Raw genomic sequence first — 24,372 nt, 5'->3', positions numbered from 1 at the left:
TGGTGTCTCTCACCAGGCTCCGTGTGTGTCTGAGACTAATTAAGACTGGGAGAGATCCACGAGCCCACACACCACCAGCGGAGGAGAGGAGGAAGCAGACGGCAGCCATGGACACGGTGCTGTGGCTCCCCAAGGTGCTCCGTCATTTCAGGAAAAGAAGAAAATGCTCTCTCGCTTACGCACACACACACACACACACACACAGACACACACACGTTTGCATTAACATATCCACATGTAAATAATGTAATACTCTGTGCAGCTGGCTGCCTAAACATCACAAACACGAAACAAAAAACAAAAAATCCCACAGAAACATAGGCTACACTCATGAAGTTAAAACCATGACACTTCCTCATTTATGGTGACTAATCCTCCCATGGCTAAAGTTCACAACAGGTGGTATAGAACAGAGCTATGTGCTCTTAAAACGGCCCAAAGCCGTGCATTGCTCATATTCCCTTGTGCCTCGACTGGCTTATGTGCAATCCAGTGGTGAGGGACACATAGGGTCTACTGTACAACAAGCTTAACCACACCACATTTGCAAACACGCTCGCATGACAAATGCCAATGGTTACTGCAAGTTTATAAGTTGTATGTCATCCTTTTAAAGACATAACATTATGTCACACTCGTAAATACTGTCAACACCAAAGCAGTGGCAGCAACCAAGACCAGTCTGGCTTCACGAGTAAACTCACAGACGGTGAATTTCTCTCTATACTGCAAGGCACTTCAATAAGTAGACGTGTCATATAGGGTAACATTTTCTTTGAGTTAGCAAGTGCTGTTGAAACGAGTGAGACACAAGTCAAGGCCATGCTGCTTTGAGAGCAGCAACAATAGTCACTGAACATGGAATACTAAAAGCAAAAGTTATATATATATATATATATATATATATATATATATATATATATATATATCCTCTTCCTAGGTGTTTTCATTGCACATTTTAACCTTTAAAAAGTCTTCTTTTAGCAGTATACATAATACCAGTACTAATTATGTTTTTAGCACTACTCATACTAATTATTTTAAAATACTCTGGCATAAATGACTCATAACATTATTAATCATTAATTTTCTACAAAGCCAGCTCATCACCGGATGCATGTCACTTGCTTGTTATAAAATGCCTTTTAAAGTTTAAGGAGAAGACAGATAATATCCACAATCAATGCCTTGGAGTATCCTTTCATGCATTAGGCAAAATGTCAATCACTGACATTATCCAATTCCATCCACTGCTATTCCTGTGATCGATGCATGCACACACACACACACACACACACACACACACACACTACATAGAATGTTGTAAACAATTCATACACATTCTAATAAGTATAAATTAATGCAGAAACACAGCCTGAACATACCTACAGTACATATAGATATCATGACACCACCTACACATGGACACACTCCCCCGACCCCTCCGGTCAGAATAATGTTTTGGAGCCGACTCTTGCTTGTATTAATTACAATTTCATAAGTCAACAGTATACATTTCCATGTCATTAAAACATTTCCATTTCTCCTTCCAACAAAGACCCATGCAACTGAGTTTTGATATTTCCTTTCTTTCCCCCCTTTTTTTTAGCTCTGCTCTGCGATTCTCATCACATCCCCCTTTTTTTTCAGGTCAACAAGCTTATCTAGCCTTGCCAAGGGGCCGCACATTCTTATTGCATTGCGCGGCAAAAACACTTTGCATCTCTCATTTCAAAAACACCAGGGAGGCGCCCAACACAAACCTCCTGAAGCGGCGGCTCATTGTGTCCGACTGTGATGGGGAGATCAGCGTGACTGACCTTGATGGTCTGCATTACAAATGGTGAGAGCCAGGAGAAATCCACATCGGTCCTCAACGCCTCCTCATCCCGCTCTATTCACTGAGAAATCACTTGTGTTGTGTCTTGCATTTGACTGTAACTTTGAAACAGATAATTTTTTTTCTTATTATTATTATTTTTTTCTTCTTTTTTTTTTAAAGGATCAATGTCCCCTGATGGGCTTTAGGAGAATCCTAAATAGGAGAAAAGACACTGCAGCTTAGAAAGAGATTTAAGGTGCTTTGAAAGACATCATCATATAGGACGATGCAGTTGCTACTTATCAGAAACCTAACAAAGATGCTCTGATATTATGTAATCCCAGGGATTATGGCTGTATCATGATATGTAATTGGATTTTGAAAACATTACAGGCTCTAACCGGCATAATCCATGCTAAAGCACCTTCATGTGCTATGACACTCCTCAGGGGGCAAGCGCCCGTAATCACACACGGCTGTCTACCAGTATGTCTCCCAGCTACCGCTGCAGTCTTATTTCCATTCCAATTACACAGGATTATCCACATCTCCTCAGTCACCCCGCATCCTCAGGTAACAACAGTGCCGATGTAAATGAGACCATGTGCATTTACGTGTGCCTGTGTGCATGTGTGTGTCTGTAGCCTACGTGTGTGTGTGTGTGTGTGTGTGTGTGTGTGTGTGTGTGTGTGTGTGTGTGTGTGTGTGTGTGTGTGTGTGTGTGTGTGTCTGTGTGTGTCTGTGTGTGTGTAGCCTACGTGTGTGTGTGTGTGTGTGTGTCTATGTGTGTGTAGCCTAAGTGGGTGCGTCTGTGTGTGTGTGTGTGTGTGTGTGTGTGCGTGTGTGTAGCCTACAGCCTGTGTGTGTGTGTGTGTGTGTGTGTGTATGTGTGTGTGTAGCCTACGTGTGTGTGTGTGTGTGTGTGTGTGTGTGTGTGTGTGTGTGTGTGTGTGTGTGTATATGTGTGTGTGTGTGTGTGTGTTCATTCAAGAAGCTTGGGCCACAATGCAAAAGAGGAGAGCTGAAATGGCTCTCTCTCGTCTACAAAGGAGGAGAGTGTTAGGCTAATCCTCTAGCACTACTACACGGACGCTAATCAGCCGCGAGAAACTGTCCTGAGTACGCGCGAGTCTTATCTCCTCCATGCTAATAAGCTCAATTAAAATGTATTTCCTCTGACGTGAGAGTGCAGAAATAATCCCTCGCTGCAGAGCTAGCCCTTTCCTCAACACAGACGTGACTGCGAACCCATCACGTGAGTGAGTGAGTGCTTCATCTTTCTTGCCTTTTTTCCCCCCCAACAAAAGACTAAACTAATGGTGTTCCAGAGGTGCAGCAAAAGGTGAGGCGCTGTCAGTCATGTTGATGGCCCACAACTGTAAGCAGTACCACCTTTGACCTCTGACCCTTCCGTCTCCCTGGTCCCACACACAGGCAGGCTTCATTTGTACCCACGCAAAGCGAGCGTTGTTTGACTTAACTTGCCATTAGGCTGCATGAAGGTAATTTGAGCAAAAAAAAAAACTCCTGCCTGCAGATGTAAGTAAACAAACACTGCAGTAACTAGTCCCTGTAGAGCGCCAACGCTGCGGAACGCTGCCGTCTCTGATTCACATAACAACTTAATTGCACCTGGATGGCGCGAATCTCTAATACCACGTAGACAGAGAGGGGGAGAACAAAAAAAAATCAATCTCACCAAAGGGGAAATGAAATGACACAAGCAAGAGAGAGAGAGTTCTGCATCAGTGGCTTTTTGCTAGCGAGAATAAAAAGAATATATACAACTTTTGTGCCAAAGGAATGCACTGAAAAAGAGTCAGAGTGAGTGAGAGAGAGAGAGAGAGAGAGAGAGAGAGCGAGAGAGAGAGAGAGAGAGAGAGAGAGAGAGAGAGAGAGAGAGAGAGGAGTGAGTGAGAGAGGAAAGCGCTGAGCGGCCACTGGCATTATGCAAAGCACTTATGCGGCATGTTGGGTGAGCTCCCAGGGCTCGACACATAAACATCACCGCCGCCTCCACGTCCCCGCGGGCGTAGCGAAGGTGCGCCGACCGGTGATGAATGTGACACGGCTAAATCAGAACGTAAACACATTAAGACAAAGCAACTGTTAGCTTTAGGGACCTCCAGGGCCCTGGGCTGTGTAGACAGTGTGAACTAATTAGGGCCCTTCACAGCTCCGTGTTTGGGCTGCGCTGCCAGAGCCAAGCACATTAGCGCCGGAGCATACCAACCGAGATGACACCGGGGGTCACTGACGTGCTGGATCAGCCGCGTACACAAATGGCATAAACAGCAGGCAAACAGCAAGGCCTCGAGGGGTCGGCAGCAACTGATATTAGTGGCTGTAACAATGGCGGTTTTGAAATGTTCAGTTAAGTGTCTGTGTTCAAGGTAATTGCTTTGGGCCCTGTTGCATTGGAATATGAATGCCTTGAAAAGTCATCTGTGCTCAAGGTGGTCATTTTCCATTTTCTGCATGATAACTTTGAAGGGAAGCGATAAAGATGGCTATGAAAGCGTGAATTCCACTAATGCAACAATGGAAACAAGAGTATGTAAACTGAGCATACATGATGAATGTGTGTGCATCGCTGCATAAACCTGTGAATAGCCACCTAATTAGCAATTTGCAAACTAAAAAAGAAATGGGCAGATTCTGCTATAAACACCTGCACCCTATTGTATCTGAAACACATAACTCCGCCTGGATTCATGCAACTCAGAGACATCTGGCTTTCACTGATGAGGGGCTGCACCCAGCTTAATGACTACATACCTATGCGCCAGACTAACCGACACATGTAGAGCCACAAACTTTAGCCTTTTCTAATGCATTCTAGTTCAAAACGTCCAGCCAGCGTACAGTGTAGATAACAAGATGGGCTACCATGATAATGATTGAAGGCAAACATGTCAGAACGGTGTGCGTTTCCTGCATGTGTGTGGAGGTAGACAGACGTCCACTGAGGCCCTCAGGTGATGCATCATTTATGAGCCTCGGATGTGCTGATTGGACGTCCATCACCGCGGAGAGTGGAAGAGGGCTATGGGCAAGGGCCCTCTAATGTACTGATTGATTACCTCACATTATTAATGCATAAGGGTTAAGCCGTTCATATAGACATACACACACACACACACACACACACACTCTTTCGCTCTCTCCACACACACACATATGAGTGGGAGGATAGTCGACAACACTGTAGACATAACAACCACATGGAACACCAGCACACTAAAAATAATGGACCAAATGTCTCAATCGAAAGACACTGAGACGCAAGGACAACAGTAAGTGGCATTCCTATCCTCACTACAGCGCCTATTATAATTTCTGTCTCCAAATGACAGCACGTCAATATTCTATCTGGCAGACTGGCAGATGGCAAGACATCACATATTTACCGTTGTTAGGAGAACCTGGGGCTGCACAATCACAAGCAACGAGAGGAGAGCCCGCCTTTATAAATATTGTGGTTTGGGTTTGGTATGCGGAACGAGAGGACGGCTATTACGGGCGCACACTCACTAAACAAAACAGAATAACAAGGATATAACATTTCTCTTATTTGTCCTTTGGTCGGTTTTTTTTTGCAATCAGAAAAGAATCATTTAAGCCCATAACTGCATGGGGGCTGGATCTGAAATATGAGACATTATTTGCTGTGGAGGACCAAACTGCCATGTTTCTCCATTATTGCATAAATAAAACACTAAAGGGTGGGTATTGGAAAGATAACTAATGTAATTCTCTCCACTACAAGCAACGCCGGAGCAGAGGAATGCCTGAGAGGTTCATAACGGCGTACCAGAATTCATTCCCTTTTGCTTGCGGGCCTCCGAGGCGTATGTGTTTCAGGATTCAAGGTTGCTAACTGCATTCAATCAATACAGCAAATTCCTCTCGGCGAGCCTTTACACCTTTCTGATAGAGACGGCAACCTTGAGACACATCAGACAACAGAGAGCACAAGAGACAGAAAGAGAGAAAGACAGGGGAGAGAGACAGAAAGATTGAGAGAGCAGAGAGAGTATACTGTACTGTAGGTATTTTCTTTTTTTTCACATCACAAAAGCCCTGTCAAAACAGGCCAGCGATGTTTGACTCCTGAGCAACCCCGGATTTTAATGAACTTTGAGAGACGACAGACCTACACCGCTGTGCGGGAAAACACACACCACGGGGGAGCGCCGGTCTGTTTTGTGTACCAGAAAACAAAGGGAGTCGCTCCCCTGGTCATCGCAAACACACTTTTCCCACACAGCCAGGATAAACACTACGCGGCGATGGGGGGGCTGGGGGGGGGGGGGGACGATGACATGCACTCCTGTCCACAGACAGCGCTTACGTCGTGTCACTCGCTGAACCGAGGGGGACCTAATTGTCTCCCTGAAGACGGGAAAAAAATAGCAAATGTAAAAAGCAGCGCGGAGGCGGCAGGGTTTTTGCAATGCTCAGTTTTCTTTTTTTTCCTCCTTTTTTTTGCGCCTTGTGGTGGGTAAACCTGGTTTGTGGCGGCGGAGGGCGGATCAGATAGGCTGTGACGGGGGCGGTGGTGCATCATTAGCACATTCTGATTGCCGTGTCACTCATCTCTTGGTCACACCGGGGAGGCCGCGAGAGGGACGGCAAGACTGACAGAGATCAATGCGGCCTTCCCATCTCCACTACAGACTCAGTGCACACACAACCCCCACCCACCACACAACACGCGGGGAACTGGACAGGAGTGAATCGAAGGCTCTCGTCACCACCGCAGGACCAGAGCAATGCTGTGAGTCCAGTTTACCAAAAATAGATCTGGCCCCGGGGGCCACAGACAGGAGAGTTAAAAATACAGGTATGGCACTTTTCTGCCGGACCATTACGACAGAGCGCACTGTACAGTACGTTCCATTTTAATTCGAGCTCTAGTCGAGCAACAGTTCACATCTGCAGTCAATTATCAAAAAAGGAAATCTAAATTGCCTTTGGGCAAGGAAGAGAGGATACACAAGCACTTGAAGGAGGTGGTCTACCTGAGAGCAGCTGGAGTTCTATGGGAGAAGCATGGCAAATTATGCTTCCAATCAGTACTGTAAGGACTATCTGGTAATGCACAGTAGCGTGCAGACGGTCCTCATTATAAACCGTCAGGATGAAGGGAAAAGATATGTTGGTTGAACGTCGTTTCAATGTAACAGAAGAATAGGAAACGGCCTACTCTAGCAAGTGGTAACACTCACAGGCTGACTAATATCTAGTCTATTGGTTTCGACTAGAAACAGCTTTTAGGAAATGGGAAAGAAAAAAAAATGAGCTTCTTGTTTTACAATCTCATCGGGAAAATATGCCAGAAAGGACACAACTACCTTGTAAAATACAATCGACAAACGTGTAAATGAAAGTGTGCTTTTCCTCTAGAGGTTGCGTGAGGACAGCAAGGGTCTCACAGAATAACATTACATTAGTTCTCTGGGTGACTAAAAAGGTTGCACCCACAGCAAGAGTGGTTTCAACATCTGGCTTCACTCCGTCAGCCCTGGACCGGGTTGAGGGGTGTATACGGATTACACAAGGTCAACAAGCGTCCATCTGCACACCAGCGGGCCGAGAGGGCAGCGAGAACACTTAAACCCAAACATTCACAATCACCTCGGTGTTCAAACTAGCTGCAAGGATTTCCTAAGAGACTGTGAAAACATGTGCCGAGCTATCTTCAAAGATTTGCCAAAGACATGTTTGGATGACGATTCACAAGCACTGCTTAGAGACTTGTGATAAAACAATGCCAGTTGGCACAAGGCTTTGTCTGAGATCTGATTGGGATTTCCAGAGTTGGCCAATACTGGCGGTACCATGTCTTTAGGATGGTCCAAGAGAGGCATGGGATAGGCTGAACTTCTTGTTGGACACACCAAAATGGTATTTTATTCAACAGTCTTGCACTAAGAACCTCTTCCCTTTTTCAAAATGACGAGGTCACTGAATTTATTTAAAAGTGGAAAGGCAATATCCCTTCTTTAAAAAAGAACGATGAAGAAATCTGTGGAGTTAAAAATTTAAATATAGGTGCTGAGAAATAAGTTATTAAGAGCTCTTTATTGCCTTTGAACGATAAAACTTTTATATTCTCGGCCAGAATTTTACCCCATAAAATAACCCTGTAAAACACGACATCTTTACAACCCATGATTGCATATTAATATGGAGGAAAACCATAGCAGCTGGAGCATGTGTTTATGGTCTCCACACTATTGCATCAAATGACCAAAAGTACAGATTTTGACAGTGTCGTGTCACGCGTCATCTAATGTGGAGCAAGAGAATCCCTTGCACTATACAAGACATGCTCTCGGTCAGCAAGAGCAGCCAGTGATGTGTCAACACAAACCAAGATTCCAAAGGATTTAGTTTTAAATGTCATGATATTGCCTCTGGTGAAATGTCATACAATGAACTCTCTATTGACGGCAGCCTCGTGTAGACCTTCCATTATCCATTGCATTTTATTCATACAAAATAAGGTCTGTTCCAATATGGGGGGTGGGGGGGTCAGTCTTGGATCTGATTACACATACTTCGATAAATTTCATTGATGGAAGGTGAATAGCTCTCATGTCAAAGCTTTCTATTTGTTGCATCAGCACCCTCTTGTAATGCAGCATTTGGTGGTTGCATTGGTTTGCAGCCTTAATGAATGAAAATTGACCCACAGCCTAGAATGATCTATACAAACTAAATGTTCAATCAGAATCCATCAGGCTAGTGGTTTAGGGGCCAATGGCAACAAGAGCCTTTTTGTGTCTGAGATGTGAACTACAACTTCCTGCCTTATTACTTTGAGGCTTTTGCCTGGGCTGTCATCAAACCTCAAATGAAGGCCATTTTGCAAAGGGTTACCATACAAAGCTACATGAAAGGTCACAATTCATCTGCACAGTATGGTTGTCATTGGAGGCCAAAGCCTAAAATAGTAGGCTAAGCAAATAGTTGATTTGATGGCCAAAAGACCTCAGACCACCACTATAGATAAGACTAGTTTGAAAACACAAATCTGTCTCAATTGATATACAATGCTGCCAGGAGACATACAAGACGAATACCATTGTTAAGTCCGCAAGGAAACTTGCAACCAGAATAGAAATGGGGAAAGTCTACAGCTGAAAAGGGGGGCTAGTCTTGTGTTAATTTAAAAATAAAATCTATTAAGCACGGTATGTTCACCCGGCAGATGTGCCATGGAGTGGACATGGTCCAACAATATGAACCTGGATTGCACTATTCAGCGAGGAAAAGCTGTATACTTTTAACACCTAGGACTAGGTATTTGAGTCACACCCCAACTGCTATCAAAAATAAATCACAAAATCTTTGTGGATTTGACAGTTTGGTCATGGCATCCCATTGCCTGATTAGAAATTGTCTGGAAGCTGCAGGGGCCACAGGTCGCAATGTCTCAGATTTAATCGCCCCTTCACTGCAGTCATTAGCAAACAAAGATCAATTCTCATTTTCTGATCAGAGGGGAGCCGGGGTAGGAACAATAGCAAGTTGACATTTTGATCTTACAGTGCCCCCTTGTGGTGAAAAGAACTTTGAGTTCCCAAAAGGGTTCATTTCAATGGCAACACCAGGGACAAACTGCAACTGTTGAGTTGAATTTTAGTATATGCTTACAAACCTATTACAAGGTTGACCATGCCATTCTAGCACGACTTAAGCTGAAAACTGCATTAATAAATATTTTAAATTAATAGTTTTGTTTTAAAACACTGAATCAGAAAAGCCTTTAGTTATGTTCTTCACACATTTCATTCATACCACTGCTGAATGTCAAAGAAACACAAGATGTCAATCATGCATTATTTATTTGTAAACAGGTGAACTTCTCAGGTTACTCAACACAAGCTTATTATTCCAAAGTACACATCTGGAAAAATGCACAGCTCCGTGGGTTCGATAAGAACCAAAACCTGCAAGTGTGCGCCTACTCAAGCGTAGGTGTACTGAAGACACAGTGCCAAGACAAGAGGCCATGCTTCTTGATCCTCAGGCCAGAGCAGGGAAATCTTCAGGGTCATCTGGGTTAGGGACCTAAAATTAAAATAAAGAAATTCACCGGCTGAACAAAAATGAGGTCAAGTAGATACATGATTAAAGGAAACTAGATGCCTTCTGCAGACTACCCTCCACTTTTTTTAACCCATGGGTGACCTACCGCAACCATGTGCTTGTTGGGTGAGATTTGGGGGCGCACTTCACTGGAACCCCCACGGCCTCCCCGTCCGCCGCGACCCCCTCGGCCACCGCGTGAGGGTCGAGCCAGGCTGCCAAAATTGATCTCCATCTTACAGGTGATGTCATTGGCAGGGCGACGGAGGAAGACGTCCCCTTCTTCCAGCTGTTCATTTATCTCGCCTTGCTCCTGTCAAAGAGACGATTAGCAACCCGAGATAAACATAAAGGGCCAGTTCCCTAGGCGTGGATTATGCCTAGACCTGGATTAATGTAGAATATCAATGGAGACAGTCACTGACTGAAAAGATTCAGTGTAGGACTAGGCTTAATCCGGGTACAGGAAGACTGCCTAAATTCTAAGAACACACTTAATCCTTTCCAGATAAATGCCTCAGAAGTAAAATGCGGATTTCATTATTCATTTCCATGCAGCATCCTGATTTCGTACCAGAGACTTGACAAGGACAGAGCAAAGAATCCTCCATTGAAAGCCATGGGGTTGGTTCATAATGCCTATATGGCAGCTGCCTATAACCCACACATTTTCTGCTTTATTTTAGAGATTTGGGGGTGGGGGGCTGATTTACTTTTACATATGTCAATATGTATGCCTCCCCATTCACTTGAGTAGGAAAATAGCTGGCCAGGATAACTGCCCTCTACCAAGATAGCCACCAAGTGGGTGAACTTGCATATAAGGGCGGGGGACTGTCAGAGGTAAGATTTCACAGCTGGTATTAAAAAGGTTAAACAAACTAACAAACCTCTTGCAATTTGGACTTGTGGATGACCACCGCCTTGGTGGGTACAGCAGACTCAGCTTTGCGAATGTTGAACTCGTTTTTAGGGCGACTTTGTTTCTGAAGGGCCTTCCACTCATCCAGGGACATCTCAATAGCTACCTCCACAACCTCCTCACCTTCTGGAGCGCTACAGCACATCAACATGTAGCTTAAATGTTTCTCTACTGCTGTAAGTTGCTTTTGTTAAACACGTCGTCCAAATACAAAATGGATGTAAAAGCAAATCATATGGATAAACAGACAAACTTAAAAGCAAACTAATGCTTAATCCAAGTTGATCAATTAAAGTTACCGGGACTCACCAGTTCTCCCCATCAACGACAACTGCCTCAGGAACATCCTCTCCATGTCCAATTTCCTCAACAGGTGCTTCATCAACTGTTGCGCTGAATTAAAAAAAAAAAAAAGTCAACATGACCGCAGCAGAAGCCTAATGACCATGACTGTATACTGTGAGGAAATGCACCTTACTTCCCAGTCATTTGATTACAGAACTAGCAGTACATCTGTGGCACAACGGTTATTTGTTTGTTTAGGCCACAAAGCTGACTACCAGCAGTGTTGCATTATGGAAAAATTAAGAGATCTATTAACAGTGTCAAACAAAACTGCAAAATGGGTTCGCAATATTGACTGGCTAGCTATACGGGTGGTTGACATAACGTGGCTTTTTCAGTCACAGAAGATATCACATCATTTAAAATACTGCAACTGGCTAAGCATTTTCTTGTTTTACATTATTATTGTTATTATGGAGTTATTGATTGTTTTTGAGAACTGAGTCAAACCTTAAAATTGACCTGTGGTATGACTGTAGACAACAATTATATAACTATTAACTTTCATAAAGAGAAAAGAATGTTTAAAAATGTTTAAAGATGTTAGCAAAATAGACACTTGCAATTATGACAGGAGTTTTAATTAAGTGGCAATCACTTTTCCCATACATATGGTAGGAGTTCCGTAATGTTTGTCACAGAAAAAAAAATTAAAATGTCCTTTGGTGTCATGCAATAAGCTGATATTAAAGAGACCCTATGCAACTTTTCATAGTCATAAAATCGCTCAGAGATCATTGTTTTGCTTGACTGACCAGTTTCATCGAAAACAGTAATATTTCCTCCCGCCCCCAGTGTCCCTAGCCGCTATTGCAACCTTGCAACTTTCTGATAAGCGATCGTCTTCAGTTTACATCTGGAAGTCAGACGCGTAAGGAACAAGAACCACACTTGCAATTTATATATAGCCTATATATGTATAAATATACACGCTAAAGTTGTCGGGGAAGCTCTGCAGAGAAATATGCAAGCATAAAACGAGCGAAAACGAAAAACGAAACCAGAGATGAAATCGCCAATCCTGCATAATTCCTCTTTGATCTGGGGAATATTATGGACAACTACATTTAGTCGAGACCCCATTCAAGGTCATGTGCCTGAAGACCCCTATGAAGCCCAGGAGCAGTGCACATGGTAAGTTTCTCAGAATAGTTAAAATATTTAACTGTTCAGACCACTGAAGTTAAGTTTTTGTCCTTTGGTGTGAGACCCCTAAATGTCATTTTTTAAATTCAAATTTGTATTTTTTAACAGCAGGACTATACTATTATGCAAATGCATGTCAATTGCTAATGACAGTATTAGCATAGTCATTAACTGCCACAAAAGCTTAAATGTCCTTTGGTGCGACACATCAGTTAAATTCAGATGTTTATTGGCGTTTTTAGAGACTACATACAAAGGTTCTGAAGTGTTACTGAAACAACTATAACAAAGTACATAAATCTAAAACTTTTATTTTAGGAAGAGAAAGAACCTCCCTGCAGGACCTGTGGCCCAACCTACAGTGTACCTCAAAACTTCCAGTGTTGACACCAACAAATAGAATCTCATTGTATACGAGTGTGTCAAGTATGATTAAAAAACTGCTCTAACTGCTGAAAAACAGCCTGATCAGCTTAAGGTGGTTTGCTGGTTGACCAGCTTTAGACCACCCTATGATGGTTGACCAGCTAGACCAGCAAAACCTTTGCAAAAACAGACCTTCAGCTGGTTTACCCAGCTTACGATGGTAATAGACCTGACGTTGGCCTACAAAAAGGATCCAAATCTCTGCATTGTAAATTAGCTCTGGGGTAGCAAAGATCAAGGTGTGCCATCTTCACCTACCAAAATATCAGTATCCACTAGACGGCAGTGGACAAAACTAGTGAAAAACGCCTGCATTTCCAATGTCATCATCCCTGTGAGAGTTTAACAGGTGCAATAATTGAAAATCCCATGTTATTTTCCCATAGAAAAAAATAAATAAAGATACCGGATCTCCTTATTTGGGAAAGATGGTGGCTTTTTTGTAGGCGAACTTCAGAGGTCTATTCTGCTGGTTTTGCTTGTCGTACCACCTCATGCTGGTCATTTTAGTTGGTGTTAGTGGTCTACATTGTTGGTTTTTACTGGCCATGGCAGCTTATGTTGGTCATTCTAGCAAACCAGCATGACCATCTTACACCAACAATGTCAAGCTTGGCAGGCTGGTCACCAGCATGACCATCTCACACCAGCTGTATCTCACAACAGGCTGGTCACACCAGCTTCCTCAGATGGCCACACCAGCATGTCCACCTACCAGCATGTCCACCTGCTGGCCTAACCAGCTATACCAGCAAGGACCAGCAATAGCTGAAACTACCAGCAAAGACCAGCTATAGTAAAACCAGCTACCATCATAAATTGGCTTCTAGACGTTTTTTTCATACGGATGTTTTGGATGGAATGACTACATGAATGTTATGCAATGTTTTAAAATTGAATTTCCCTGTTGAGGACTATGGTCCCTCTTTTGGCGTTCAAAAACAGATGGTCAGAAGCAAAGTTTATACACATTAAAGAGACCCTATGCAACTTGTCATAAAATCGCTCAGAGATCGTTGTTTTGCTTGACTGACCAGTTTCATCGAAAACAGTAATATTTCCTCCCGCCTCCAGTGTCCCTATCCGCTATTGCAACCTTGCAGTTTCTACAGTAGAAGTCTACTACAGTCTACTACTTGTTTACATCTGGAAGTCAGACGCGTAAGGAACAAGAACCACGCTTGCAATTTATATATAGCCTATATATGCATAAATATACACGCTAAAACTGTCGGGGAAGCTCTGCAGAGAAATATGCAAGCATAAAATGAGCGAAAACCGAAACCAGAGATGAAATCGCCAATCCTGCATAGTTCCTCTTTGAAAGCATGGCAGTCCACATTCACCAATTTAATTGTGTGAATTGTGATCAGGTGCTGGATGTAAAAGGGTCGTTCTTATGTCTTAGTCATGGGTGTGTTTTGGGCGTAACATCCTTTAAAACAATGAGAATAATATTTCCCTTTAACAGCAAGCAATGACAGTGGCACATTTGAAGGACTCTGCATGCACGCAATACTACATAGGACTACATTCATATAGGTCTCAAGGCAGGTGACCCAATACTTTTGGCAATATAGTGTATTAGTATGCCATATTACTATATTAGTAGGCTGGATAGTGTTACTTGATAATGGCGGCATCTAGTGATGAGGTTGCAGATTGCAACCAACAAAACTTCACCTGTCTTCCCAGTGTAAGAGAAGGCATGCTTAAAACTGCATCAAGAAGTCATAACATGCAATGAGTGCTTTACTCTGCATAGATATTTACATATAGCATTTAACTTGCAAAAATAAAGACCAAAAATAGACAAACATAAAAACCACAGCTTCCATGGCCCTTGTAGCCAATTTTGACTTGTTTCTAGACCGATGAGCAATGTTTTTTGCTCAACTGGCAATCATTTTCAGTAGCTGCAACATCACCAGGTCTGGGGTTGAATTAAAGGTAAATAGTTGACACAAATGTAAACTTACAATCAAGATACAGTTCCAACTGTGACAGTAGAAAAGGAATAGGCTACTTGTGTTTGTAACCCGAGCTATGCCCCCAGGCCATGTCTTAGCTGGCGCAACAAGGAACATTTGGAGTGGTAGGTCAGATTACCTGACCAGCAGGAAAAAAAGCGATTTCTATCTGAAAAAGGCTACATCCAATGTCTACTTGTTCAGACATTGCCTCAAGCAGCTGGTTCCTTGATGTGATTTCATACACTCTTGCCTTTCCTTGAGCCAATTAATATGATCCTTCAGGTCAAAATGTGGGTTCTTAAACTTAACACAAAATGTCCTTTCTGGCCTACTGCAGAAACATGGGTGCACACTGTCTCCAAGGAGATGACCTGCCCCTCTACATGAGGCTCAAGTCAATATTCAAGCCAAGTGGAAACATTAGATACATTTAAAACAAATGGGTAATCAAGAAATGTCATGCCAAAGTAGATGCAAGTTTAAACCTCAAGTTGTTCAGCATTAAAATATTTAGAATAACCCCAGACAGTGACCGCTCAATTCAATACTGAAAATAGCCTCAGGTGTAAGCGATATCAGCAGAAGTGCATTTTAGATTCAAAGCAGCTCAACCTCTGCCTAAAATCAATAGTCATTACGGGCTTCAGCTGCCTTTCCATTTTGCCTAATAAACAGCATTACACGGAAAGACGAGTCATTTGGAGACTGGGAGCAATTCACTCTTTGGTAACAGCAGTGGCAAATAACAGATTCTAAATAAAAATGTGCTACACTGCCTATGTGGTTTCCCATTCATTCAATGGATCAATGTGACAGAGTACCTTTACAGAGGAGCCTTCGGTACTCACCTCATCTGGTCTCTCATGGAGCCCCAGTTTCGAGAGCCATTGCCTCCCCTTTTCTCCTCAGGTCGGACACTCCTGAAACAAGACCAGAGCAACTCAGGACAACAGTATTCACAAACCAAAGGTCCTTGCTCAAAAGTAAAGAAACGAGCTATCGCCATTCAAATTAGTTTTCTGAGGGAAGCCTTACGTTCGATCACTGCCACTGTGGCGTTCAAACTCCCTCTTGCCTCTAGGGTCAAAGCCATCGGTGGACCGGGTATATGCACCACCTGCTCCTCTTCCTCCACGGCCGCCGCGTCCTCCTCCACGTCCTCTTCCACCTCTCTCACCATGTTCAACAGGCCTGAAAGGGAAAACACACACAAAAAGGTTATTAAGAAACAAGCCTTCTCTAAGGGCCTTTGATTATTTGATTGTATCAATTGAGCAATCACTGGGCTGTACAAAAAATATTGAGCATGTGCCAATCAATACCCTAGTTTTGAACGCAAGTGAGCAAGCAGGGACAGACTTCAGTGGTGCATTGCCATTTAGTTTGTGCATACTTGCCTTTCAACAGAGAAGCCGAGATCAGCCTCGTTCTCATTCACCCTCCTTTCAGTGAAATTGACGCGTCTCTCTCCCTTCTCGGGACGTTTCTGGGCTACAGAAAGCACACGAAGCAAGTCAGTCATGAACAGTGATCACAATATTACGTAATTGTGGACCAAGTTAGCCCATTTTGAATTGAAAGACTATAGAAGTCATTATGTTCATGTCAGCATTTGAAAGCAGGTGCACACGTTTCAAGCCCACCAAATGTGGAGCATGCGAGAACACTGAACGTTAACGTTTACTTTATCCCAGTCCATCAGCTGACAACAGATGTGCCAAAACCAAATGCTGTAGATAACTAGCTAGCATGGAGAATCAATAACATAAGTTTATAGCACGTACTTAATTATTAAGAACAGCAATAGCAACGTAACAAGGTAAATTTACTCAGTTAGCTATCCAGTAGCATGTGTGCTAACGTTCACTAGAAGGGTCTGTAGCTAATGTCTGTGTTAACTCACCTGGTAAACTTTTGACACTGGCAACATTATCGCCGTCGCCAGCGACTGTGACAAGGGTCTTGCGGTCCCTTTGAGACCCTTTCTTAAGCCCTTTCCCAGGCTTCTTAGAATCTTCCTTCTTCTTGGCTTTCGGCTTCTCCACCTGTGCTTGCTGAAGGATGTCAAACGGGTCTGACTCATCATCGAAAAGCTGGCCAAAGCGATTCGTAACCAAGCATCCGTACCCACTATCGGGTGCGTCCTCCGGAACCAGGCCCTTCATCGCAAGTGTAGAGAGTTTTTAAACAACCTGACAAAGCACCACTTTTACCAGCGGAAGATACCACAAACTGCCCAGTTTTAAGAGCAGAACGGTCCAAGCGAAAGCATTTCTGATTAGACGTGCCAAAGAGTCCTCTGATGTAAAACGAACGTTCCTGATTGGAAACGTGACTTTTCCCAAAATGGCGCTTAATTTATCAGGATACAAAACCCCGCCCTAATCATTCCACTTAAATTCTGTGAAGTGCTGATTGGCCAATCAATCAAGATGAATTTTGGGAAGCTGACGATTCAGGTCTGTTCAGAATCACCACGCATTATATCGATATTAATAATTTTATAAAATAAAGTGTTAATGTCATGGCTTTTAAAATAACTTCTGGAATGGCTTGGTCATTCAAGTGAGTTGTGTAAAAAATGTATAAAGGTCAGTAAAGCATTATTATGTCCTGACACTGTCACTGTCAGGACGCAATTGAACGTAAGGAATAATTTACTACTGAACTTTAACACTGTTTATGGTAGACTTCCAAGGTCTATGGATTTCTAGATTTTAACCTATGCATAGGCTACATGAAAGGGCTGTCTGTGCCAGGCTATTTTTACTGCCACAATGACACAAAAGGCCTACATTGTTAACCAAACAGATGTCTACTATTCACTTGTACAACTGTATTGTACATTTTCTAAAAACGGCATGCTATATTGCAATAACAAAAAAGAAACAGACCATTTTTTAATGTCAAGAACATGGTATAAAATAAAACACAAGAATCACACAAAATTCTACAGGTCTTAAGCTCACCAAATATCTTCCCACAGCTGGCAAACTATTCTAGGTCCCCTTTTCAGGTGCAGCCTGACTGAAGTGCTTGTCTTGCTACTGTATGGACATATCCCTACCATGTCTGCGCATGTATGGTCCATGCACCAGCGTAGACCAGTTGTTTCCCCACTGACACACCACCTGTAGGGCCTCTCTTTTAAACAAACGTGCTGGTGGATGTGGAGAGAGGCCTTCAGGAGGAACTAACTGTTACAGTGGCTACAGGTGACCTTTTGGGGCTCTGTAGAGCAAGGCTCTGTTGTGCAGAGTATGCTTATTTAGCAGACTGCCAGCTGCATCTCTCGTCACAGATCTGACTAACAAACGGTTCTCTGGGCATGCATCTGTGCCTGGGCCTTTTCAGGTGGACTGAGACGACTAAGCCCTTGCCACACACATCACAGTTGAAAGGGCTTGCCCGAGCATGGCTGAGCATGTGCTTCTCGAGGAACAGTTTGGTAATGAACCTGCCAGGTGCAAAAGTAACAACTATCAGAGAATAATTAAATTATGGTATGGCATGATTTGGCAAGGCTAGGTGTATTGGTCAGCAGGGTAACTTCGGCAGAGGTTGGCTAACGTATTGTCCATGTAGAGACAGTAGCCTACTGGACAAGCGTGAGTCATTGTTTTTGGAAAGACCCCATAGTTATCATTTCAATAAAACATTTAATGAACTTTTGTTTTGTTTGTTTTGTTTTTTCTTGTCATTTTTAGCAGACATGATAATGACAGAAATGTTATTGTTTCCGAGGCAAAAACAAATATTTAAAATGAAAATGAAATGACTAAAACAAACGATACAGTTAAAGAGTGTGTGGCTAACTACAATAAGACAGTGTATTAACTGATGGAGTTGTTAATATCTAAGTGAGGAACATAGTCAATAAACTGTAAGTTCATCAGAAGTTTCACAAAAATGGTGTGGCATAAATACATACAACAAACACTTGCACTGATCCATCCATGTGTCAGTTGATTTGCAGGGTATGAAATCAGCATAATGATTTTGCACAACTACATCTACATTGTTTTGGGCCCCTGGTTACATGAGCACCAGATCCTTCCCTCACAGAAATGTCTGAAGTTCACAATTGTGAAGTCTAAGATGCTTCCGGTCTCCAAATTTCTTCCCGCAGCTTGCACACTGTAAGACCCTGAGGCCTGTGTGCACGCGCTGGTGGTTCTTGAGGTGCGCGGCCTGGCTGAAGCGCTTCCCGCAGGCGTCGCAGCCGTACGGCCGCTCCCCCGTGTGGACTCGCATGTGGGCGCTGAGGCCGCCCGCGTAGGCCAGCCGCTTCCCGCAGATGCGGCAGCCGTAGGGCTTCTCCTGCGTGTGGACGCGCTGGTGGACGGCGAGCGAGCTCTTGAGCGAGAAGACCTTGTCACAGCGTCCGCACGGGTACTCGCGGCCCGGAGAGAGACCCCGCCTCCCCGTGTGCACGTTCATGTGCTTGCCGAGCAGACTGGGGAAGCTGAAGCTCTTGGCACAGACCGTGCAGGCGAAGGGCCGTCTGGGCATGTGGATGTGGGCGTGCCTCTTCAGGTAGGCTGGGTTCACAAAACCCTTGCCACAGACATCGCAGCTGAATGGCTTGGCCCCAGTGTGGCTCAGCAGGTGAGATTTGAGGGAATGAGATGCAGTGAACCTTTTTGGGCAAACAGTGCACCCATACAGCTTCTGTCCAGTGTGGGTGATCTGGTGGCGCTTCAGGTTACCGGCCAGGCTGAAGCGCCGGCCGCAAAGATCACAGGCAAAGGGCTGTTCACCTGTGTGGACCAAACTGTGCTTTGTCAAACCGTTGGCGTGATTAAAACGCTTGCCACACGTGTCACACACGTGGCAGCTGATGCTCTGGTGGCTTTTCTGGTGGTTCTTCAGGTAGCGTTCACAGCTGAACAAGAGGCCACAGACATCGCAACAGAAGGGTCTCTCGCCTGAGTGCAGCGTCTGGTGGTCCAGCATGCGGCTCTTGGACAGAAAGGTCTTTCCGCAGGTAGTGCAGACAAAGGAAGTCTTGACCGCACTGCATTTGTGGCGGTCCAGACGACGTTGGCTAGGGAAGCTCTTTTGACAGTGCGCACAGTTTATCTGCTGACTTGCGATATGGTGCTGTTTGTGAGACTCCAGTCTGCTCTTAAGTGAGAAGCTCTTGGGACAGCGGTCACAACTGAATGGTTTCTCACCAGAGTGCAGGTGTATGTGGGCATCCAGTGTACTCTGCCAGGTGAAGCACTTGGCACATACTGGGCAGCTGAATGCTTTGGTGTGCACCCGGATATGACGCTTAAAGGGCAACCTCTCAGTGAAACTCTTGCCACACGTCTCACAAGTGAATCGCAGCAGAGCAGACACATCAATCTGAGGTGAAGTCCGACCACTCTGTTCATCCCGGTCCTCTACAATCAGGTCCGCGCTGGTTTCTTGCGGCTGATCCCGTTCTTTTGAGTCGCCCACCCCCTCGTCTTGCGCATCCCACTCAGATGAGGACCCTTCAGAAGAATTCCCTGTTGCTGGTGGTCCTGTAATATGAACAAAATGTTATAGGCTGCACTTTTATTTTCATTTTGGAGCTTCCCAGAACTTCCCAGTCTTGGCGATCATGACGCACAGAAAACAAATGTGTAGAACTATGTGTAGTTCAAAAAAATCGTAAAAAAAATATTTCAGTTGTGTGTGACAAGTACCCCTTTAGTGAGACAGAAAGCAAAACTGAATCTCCCTCCTGCATGTGCTGCAAGCTTTTGAGAGCGGGAGCAGGACCTTTAAGTTATAGATGTAAGTAGGAGTGGGACTAAAAAATGGCACATTATTGCAGAAGCAGGACAACATTGTGGGAGCGGGCGGCACAGGGCAGATGTGTCAGACCTCTAGTGCATACGTATGCTTGTGATGTATTTGTGTGAGGACACTGCACGGTGTTGCCAGTGCGCCAGAGTGTGCAAGAATGAGTGTGAATGTGTGTGTAGATTAAATGATTCAACTAATCGCCAACTATTTGGGTCCTAAGTTAATCTGTTTGTCATTATTCATAAATTAATTCTATTTTATTTATCAAGTCTCTGATAGCAGCTTCTGAAACTTGAATATTCTCTGCCGCTACTTGTTCCTCTAGGAGCGTAAACTAAATATCTATCAGGGTTCTCTCTTTAAGTGAAATATAAAATTCCATGACTTTTCCCCTGACATGACAATACACCAACCAACGATTTCAGACTAGCCACGTACTGTAGGGTTCAAGAATATTAGATTAATGAACTGTTATTGAAAACAAAGTCAGGCTAACCACAACCACTCAGGCAAGCAAGCAGTAAAGCTAATAGCAAGATATAAATATAAAACTGCACAGAACATATTTGCAAATGTCATTTGGCAAGTACATTTTAAACTGCTCCAACCAAATACCATGATATTCCATGACTTCGAAAAAAGATAAAATTCCTCAACTATCCATGTGTGCAGAACAAACATAGACTTGATTATTCGAAAATGAAAATAAGTGTCAGTCCTAGTGTGTGTATCTGTGTGTGTGTGTGTGTGTGTGTGTCAATAAAGTTACAGATCATGGCATATGTTAATCCTAGGTTGCTGGACAAATGAAAATGTTACCTTTTCAGGAATTGAGGACAGTATTAAATGATACCAACCATTTGCAGTATAAGTGAAGTGATCAGGGGCTTTGGATAGAGCATTTCTCCACTCTGTCCGACCTTTAGGACAATTGTTTTCACATTCTTGCCACTGGAACATTATCTTGTTGACCAAAAGCATCACTTTGTCCACAGCTGATTTGCTCAGGACCTCCATAAAGAACGCAAAATCCCTCTGCAAAGAGAATGTTCAGACTATGAACGAGCGGCATGCGAGACCGATCAAAATTACAGAAATATAGGGTCAGCTTTGTAATCAGCTGAGTAATGGTCAAACTTACTGTTTTGGCTTTGTGTTCTCTCTGTAGTTTTCTCTTAAGAGTACTGTTTGTTGCAAGGTGCGCGGTCTCTATGGGCAGTACAGCAGCAGAGCTTTCATCGAGCAGTCTGCCAAGTTCTTCCACTGCCGCTTCCGCTAAAATGTTCATTATGCACCCAAGTTGTGACTGCAAGGTCGCGCAACTCATTATGCAGTGTGCTCTTTGCCTAGAAGTTTCATTCTTAACCACCAGTTGATTAAACTGTTAGATCTAGCCATGTACATAAACAAACTCCAGCGAGGATGGATGAGTAGTGTGAAACTAGCGACAGTAAAGAAAAATCCAACATGGCCGCCATTCGCGAATCTTTCAAAATAAAAGTCAGAACATATTCATTGCTTTTTCAATTCATGAGGACGAAAATTATTAATTTAAAACTGTATTGCGTTACCAAAGGAAGGTAAAGTTAGAAAATAATTAAATAAGACATTTAAATCGAAAATACATGTGGGTACCAGGCCATACCAAAGGTGTACCGAGTCACATAATACACTGTAGGCCTGCCATTGACATACACTGTTGAACTTCAAATTGTGTGGCTGTGAAAACAATAAGTTGTGCATATGTAAAAGGGGGGTGAAATGGAATCCTTAGAAGGTCTACTTTCAGAAAATATATAGTTGTTTATACCGAATTCGCCTTTGTGGGTACCAGGCCATACCAAAGGTGTACCGAGTCACATAATAGGCCTGCCATTGACACACAGCTGTTGAACTTCAAATTGTGTGGCTGTGAAAACAATAAGTTGTGCATATGTAAAAGGGGGGTGAAATGGAATCCTTAGAAGGTCTACTTTCAGAAAATATATAGTTGTTTATACCGAATTCGCCTTTGTGGGTACCAGGCCATACCAAAGGTGTACCGAGTCACATAATAGGCCTGCCATTGACACACAAATGTTGAACTTCAAATTGTGTGGCTGTGAAAACAATAAGTTGTGCATATGTAAAAGGGGAGTGAAATGGAATCCTTAGAAGGTCTACTTTCAGAAAATATATAGATTTTTATACCGAATTCGCCTTTGTGGGTACCAGGCCATACCAAAGGTGTACCGAGTCACATAATAGGCCTGCCATTGACACACAGCTGTTGAACTTCAAATTGTGTGGCTGTGAAAACAATAAGTTGTGCATATGTAAAAGGGGGGTGAAATGGAATCCTTAGAAGGTCTTCTTTTAGAAAATATATAGATGTTTATACCGAATTCGCCTTTGTGGGTACCAGGCCATACCAAAGGTGTACCGAGTCACATAATACACTGTAGGCCTGCCATTGACATACACTGTTGAACTTCAAATTGTGTGGCTGTGAAAACAATAAGTTGTGCATATGTAAAAGGGGGGTGAAATGGAATCCTTAGAAGGTCTACTTTCAGAAAATATATAGTTGTTTATACCGAATTCGCCTTTGTGGGTACCAGGCCATACCAAAGGTGTACCGAGTCACATAATAGGCCTGCCATTGACACACAGCTGTTGAACTTCAAATTGTGTGGCTGTGAAAACAATAAGTTGTGCATATGTAAAAGGGGGGTGAAATGGAATCCTTAGAAGGTCTACTTTCAGAAAATATATAGTTGTTTATACCGAATTCGCCTTTGTGGGTACCAGGCCATACCAAAGGTGTACCGAGTCACATAATAGGCCTGCCATTGACACACAAATGTTGAACTTCAAATTGTGTGGCTGTGAAAACAATAAGTTGTGCATATGTAAAAGGGGGGTGAAATGGAATCCTTAGAAGGTCTTCTTTCAGAAAATATATAGATGTTTATACCGAATTCGCCTTTGTGGGTACCAGGCCATACTAAGCGTTTACCGAGTCACATAATATAGGCCTGCCATTGACATACACTGTTGAACTTCAAATTGTGTGGCTGTGAAAACAATAAGTTGTGCATATGTAAAAGGGGGGTGAAATGGAATCCTTAGAAGGTCTTCTTTCAGAAAATATATAGATGTTTATACCGAATTCGCCTTTGTGGGTACCAGGCCATACCAAAGGTGTACCGAGTCACATAATACACTGTAGGCCTGCCATTGACATACACTGTTGAACTTCAAATTGTGTGGCTGTGAAAACAATAAGTTGTGCATATGTAAAAGGGGGGTGAAATGGAATCCTTAGAAGGTCTACTTTCAGAAAATATATAGATTTTTATACCGAATTCGCCTTTGTGGGTACCAGGCCATACCAAAGGTGTACCGAGTCACATAATAGGCCTGCCATTGACACACAGCTGTTGAACTTCAAATTGTGTGGCTGTGAAAACAATAAGTTGTGCATATGTAAAAGGGGGGTGAAATGGAATCCTTAGAAGGTCTACTTTCAGAAAATATATAGTTGTTTATACCGAATTCGCCTTCGTGGGTACCAGGCCATACCAAAGGTGTACCGAGTCACATAATAGGCCTGCCATTGACACACAGCTGTTGAACTTCAAATTGTGTGGCTGTGAAAACAATAAGTTGTGCATATGTAAAAGGGGGGTGAAATGGAATCCTTAGAAGGTCTTCTTTTAGAAAATATATAGATGTTTATACCGAATTCGCCTTTGTGGGTACCAGGCCATACCAAAGGTGTACCGAGTCACATAATACACTGTAGGCCTGCCATTGACATACACTGTTGAACTTCAAATTGTGTGGCTGTGAAAACAATAAGTTGTGCATATGTA

The 24,372-nt window shown here is 43.3% G+C and overlaps 2 protein-coding genes across 3 annotated transcripts; both read right to left on the bottom strand.

Annotated features, from left to right (window-relative positions):
* Nucleotides 1–9,661: 9,661 nt before the first annotated feature.
* Nucleotides 9,662–17,075, bottom strand: zgc:103482 (intracellular hyaluronan-binding protein 4). Of its 2 annotated transcripts, none has more exons than XM_062554077.1 (8): nucleotides 16,638–17,075; nucleotides 16,132–16,225; nucleotides 15,770–15,925; nucleotides 15,583–15,654; nucleotides 11,154–11,237; nucleotides 10,813–10,978; nucleotides 10,029–10,235; nucleotides 9,662–9,904 (listed from the first exon to the last, which is right to left on the bottom strand). In XM_062554077.1, the coding sequence occupies exons 1-8, from the start codon at nucleotides 16,897–16,899 to the stop codon at nucleotides 9,860–9,862; spliced, it is 1,086 nt and encodes a 361-aa protein (XP_062410061.1). In that variant the 5' UTR covers nucleotides 16,900–17,075; the 3' UTR covers nucleotides 9,662–9,859. The 2 variants fall into 2 exon arrangements, with proteins under 2 accessions (XP_062410061.1, XP_062410062.1); XM_062554078.1 differs by having other exon boundaries at nucleotides 15,583–15,651.
* A 605-nt stretch (nucleotides 17,076–17,680) lies between these two features.
* LOC134100788 (gastrula zinc finger protein XlCGF57.1-like) lies at nucleotides 17,681–21,938 on the bottom strand. Its single transcript, XM_062554209.1, has 3 exons — nucleotides 21,657–21,938; nucleotides 21,373–21,550; nucleotides 17,681–20,247 (listed from the first exon to the last, which is right to left on the bottom strand). Exons 1-3 carry the CDS (start codon nucleotides 21,840–21,842, stop codon nucleotides 18,794–18,796), a joined length of 1,818 nt encoding a protein of 605 aa, XP_062410193.1. The 5' UTR covers nucleotides 21,843–21,938; the 3' UTR covers nucleotides 17,681–18,793.
* Nucleotides 21,939–24,372: the final 2,434 nt, after the last annotated feature.

Source organism: Sardina pilchardus, chromosome 14 (assembly GCF_963854185.1).
Source record: "Sardina pilchardus chromosome 14, fSarPil1.1, whole genome shotgun sequence".
Taxonomy (NCBI): domain Eukaryota; kingdom Metazoa; phylum Chordata; class Actinopteri; order Clupeiformes; family Clupeidae; genus Sardina; species Sardina pilchardus.
This window is presented reverse-complemented; position numbering and strand designations above follow the sequence as displayed.